Source organism: Pterocles gutturalis, unplaced genomic scaffold, assembly GCF_000699245.1.
Source record: "Pterocles gutturalis isolate BGI_N339 unplaced genomic scaffold, ASM69924v1 scaffold32875, whole genome shotgun sequence".
Lineage (NCBI taxonomy): Eukaryota > Metazoa > Chordata > Aves > Pterocliformes > Pteroclidae > Pterocles > Pterocles gutturalis.
Genome location: NW_010141899.1, coordinates 772 through 4,936, shown reverse-complemented (window position 1 = coordinate 4,936; position 4,165 = coordinate 772). Strand labels below are relative to the sequence as shown.

The 4,165-nt window shown below is 45.6% G+C and overlaps 1 protein-coding gene across 1 annotated transcript in view; it reads right to left on the bottom strand.

Moving 5' to 3' along the window:
* The window catches only part of LOC104469622 (glyoxylate reductase/hydroxypyruvate reductase-like), a 4,300-nt gene extending 404 nt beyond the window's left edge, over positions 1-3,896 (bottom strand). The window contains 4 exon segments of the mRNA XM_010084198.1: positions 197-293; positions 850-1,028; positions 2,389-2,560; positions 3,515-3,896. Of these exon segments, the coding sequence (XP_010082500.1) occupies positions 197-293; positions 850-1,028; positions 2,389-2,560; positions 3,515-3,896 (830 nt within the window).
* Between the last annotated feature and the right edge of the window lie 269 nt (positions 3,897-4,165).

Sequence of the window (4,165 nt, the reverse complement as noted above, 5' to 3'; positions counted from 1 at the left end):
ACGGAGTTGTTGAGGTTGGAAAAGACCTCAAGGATCATCAAGTTCAACCGTCAACCCAACACCACCCAACCCACTAACCCATGTCCCTAAACATGCACCACGTACTCCTGCTAACAAAACTGTGTGACTTCACAGGTGCTCACAAACCTGTACTTAGTCCGAACCACACACACACACTCATTTTGAACGTGTTTACCTTGGCAAAGGCTCAGGATACGTCACATCCAGAGCAGCTGCCTTGATAACTTTGTTGTGAAGGGCTTCCACCAAAGCATCCTGATCCACAACCAGACCTGAGTTGCAGTAAGAAGGATACTCTTATTTTCATATTCCGTGCTGTTCTCTCACCATCCTTTTGGGCATGGTGGTCAGGCAAATGGCAGGGCTGGCAACGTCCACATGGCAAAAGTGGCAGCGGAGAGAGGGGGGTGAAGCAGAAGGAGATAGCTTGGGTCCGTGCATGAGGCTTGGGCAGTCAGGAATTTTAAAAGGCGGTATGTAGCACCACGAAACAAAGTACAGTGCCAGACTTCAGCGTGGGCTGTGCCACCCTGAGGTATGTTAGCAACAACACTGCACTAAAAAAACAAAATCTTAAGTAGGAGATTATGCAAATATACATGGACTTCTAACACTCCAAGGTCACTAACATTTTAGAGACCTACTTGCTACTAATTACAGAAATGCTTAAATGTTTTGCTGAGATATGACCATGGATATCTAAATAATCTAGTAATCGGATAATTGACTGAAAATTTTGGAGTGACAGACTCTATATTAGGGTTGGGTTTTCCCAGGACTTTTTATGCCAGCAAACCATAATGTAGTTTTGTTTATTCTGCACCCTACCTCTGCTGATATTAATGAGAGTAGCGGTGGGTTTCATCAGCTCCAGCTCCCTCTTCCCAATCAGTTTGTGTGTCTGCGGAGTCAGGATCACAGACAACAACACAAAATCTGACTGCTGGAGTAAATCATCTAGCTTCTTACAGTAAATAGCTCCAACGGCACTTTCTTCTTCTTTGTTTCTGAGGGGAAAAGCCCAAAATTAAACTCCAGTAGTAGGCAACAAGAAAAAATTTGAGTCACCATTAAAGAGAAGGTTTCTTAATTGCTTTCTTCACCCTGTAGTGCAAAGCAGTTAGCCAGTTACCTGACTGAAACCCAGGAAAGAAAAATGTTAAGCTGTATCCCCCAATACCAAGTGCACTATACACAAATGTGCAGTACTACACGTGTGGAGATGGAAAGTAAGAAATTGGTATCATGTGAATGCACTGAATAAATAATACAATAAGTGCATTTGTATCACAGCTTCTGGTTGCAACAGGGATTATTTTCCAATCCAAAAGCAAGACTGATGTTTGACATGAATTCCCTTCCTTGTGAAAAGTAAATAATCTGAAAATTACTGAGGAAGCCCACAAGACAGGGCAGGGGTTAAATCTTCAGAAATCTGTGTCAGCGGCAGTCTGCTTGCTCCGTGCATCAGTGCTGGTTCAGTGAAACGACATGCTGCAGGACCTGCCGCGCATTCAGTCCATACCAGGACAAGGCTGGGGCAGGTACTGACTAGCTCCCATCAGATTCCCACAAAGGAAAAGGATGGGATGGGCCTGTTGGGAGTCACGGCATGTGTGAAGGGCACCTACACCTCATCTAGAAGACAGTAAATGGGCTGGCAAGTCCGGCTCTATCGTCAGCTGGCTCTGAGGGCAAGCTATCTCTGCCTGCATCCCTGCTGCACCTAAATGACAGAAGCTATGTCCTCCCACACGGCTTCTCCTTTTTTCAGTCTACTGCAATGTCACCAACATGACAGGAAGGCCCAGGGAGCCCTGACTTACGGGGTGACCAGTGAGATGTACCCCTCCCATTCCTTCCTGACATTGCGCCTGTATAAAGTGGGAAATTAATGACCATCTTGAAGCAAGTGTATGTACTTTGCCACTTAAAAGAAAGAGCCAATAATAAGGCAGTGACTTATTGTCACAGCCCTGAGGGCACCACCAGCGCTGGCTCTCCCTGCCTGGCCCCCTAGCCTCCCCCACATCCCCAGACCCTATGGCAGCTCCCCTGGGGGCCATCAGCCCCTGCCCCAGCAGCACTGCAGCAGGGCTGGTCTCCAGCTCTCCCCAGACCCGCTCTGGCCTCTGCCCTGCCTTATCTCCGTGAGCTCCCCTGATGATTTGGACTTTTCCGTGAACCTGGCCATGACCTGCGGTCCTTGCTGCTTTCTGGCACAATATTTAATAACAATAGCGTAGAGAGCACATCGTCCTGTCCTAACACGGGGAGAACAGGAGATCAGTTTGACAGCGAAAGGTACAAATAATGTTTAAAAGCAGTGATAAAATAGACTTCCCATGGAGCTGCAACCAGCTTTACCTCTGATTCCTGTTGTGGTACAAAATCTTCATCTCAAAGCCTTTGGCTCTCTCGGCTACTTTGTAGCCAATGGTGCCCATTCCCACGATCCCCAGAGTCTTCCCAGAAACCTCATCCCCCAGCCAGTCAGCAGGGAAATACTCTGTGTTGGACGAGACTGCCATCTGATAGCCTTGGAGGAGTGAAAAGAAGGAAAAAATTGGATGTAAAGGATGTCCTGGCATCTGGTTGCTTTTTGTCCCCTCTTTTTATCATAAGCGAACACAAAAGCAGAGGTGCGGTAGCACAGTGTTACTGTGTTTCTGTACAAGAAGGGAATAGCGCTGCACTGTCAACATGACTCCTGATATTTCTGGCTTAGGATAGAAACGTACCCGTCTCCTCTTTGGCAGACAAGGAAGGTAAGGCCAAAGCAGCAACCTCACTTCAATGTACATCACACACCTGCCCGTCATCTCTCGCTCTGCCTGCAGTACAGATTATTGCGCCATTGAAATGCACCTCAGCAACACGGCTTTTTACTCCTGGTGCTTCATCAGCAGGGTTAATGAAACCGCCAGGGCCACAGATGTCACCTACATTGTAAATACTGAATGGTGCAACTGATGAATCAGTGGTAGGATCATCAAGACCTTCAGTAAGGCCAAAATATGATTCCCAACCATCTTGCAGATAGACCAAAGTTGGCACAGAAAAGAAACACAGAGCATGGTGGACAGATTTCTGGACAGTTTGTTCATAATGATGCAGATACATGTCAGCTTGGCAAAGACAGGTTTCAAGCCTCCTTGAAAATATCTCCTTTTAATCCCCTTCTACTAAAACTTGAAAAGCAAGGCGGCAGTGAATAAGTAGAAGTAAGTGGCTACGGGCTGAGGGAGAAGAGGCCTGAATTTAGGGCTGTCTGAAGAAGGAACATGTCTTGCCGATACACCTGTTTGGGAATGGTATGCACTGCTTGACAGTTCTTGTCAGCATGGCAGATTTGTCTTAACTTTTTTCTCATCTCTGTATTTTCCTGTATTTCTACTTTTAAGCTTACCTTTTCAGCAGCACACACTTTCTAACTGCATGTTTTGAAGAGTCACCTTCTCTATAAAAAAGCTACAAGCATTTCAGTTATTACCTTCCACAAGTCTCCTGGAAGATGCCAGCATCAAAGCCATGGCCAAGTCTGCAGTGTCAGTGGAAACAGCAAATGGAGTGTTGGACACTTTCACCCCGTAGCTGGAGAGGAGGTTCAGGTCCAAGTGATCTATTCCCACTCCAGCGCTCGCAACCATTTTCAAGTTAGGCAAGCTCTGGAGCAGCTCTTCATTAATAACTGGTTTGTGATACCACACATAAATAGCTTTGATCTTTTCACTGAGAAATTTCTTCTTTTCAATATATTCTTTCATGGTGATGATATGAAAATGTTTCTCCAGAAATTCAACGTGGTCTTCATACACTCCATGCCTCCCTCCTATACAATCAACGAGCACATAAGGCAGTTCCTGACCCTCCATGCCCTACAAAAGCAAGGAGAAATCAAAAGGACATGTCCTTAAGTGACCCACTATACCCTTTTAAAAAACAGCAATCGATTGGTTCCATTACATGCTGTTTTCCCACTTGATGGCAGAGTTGGCTAAAGATATTCACTCCCACATGCAGCACTGTTCTTGTGTTCTTCCTGTGTTATGCAGAAGGATGTTTGATTTTTATATAATCTTGTTAATAAGACAAGAGAACACTGTTTCTGTCAGACCAGCTATGCTAACACTTAAACAAAAGA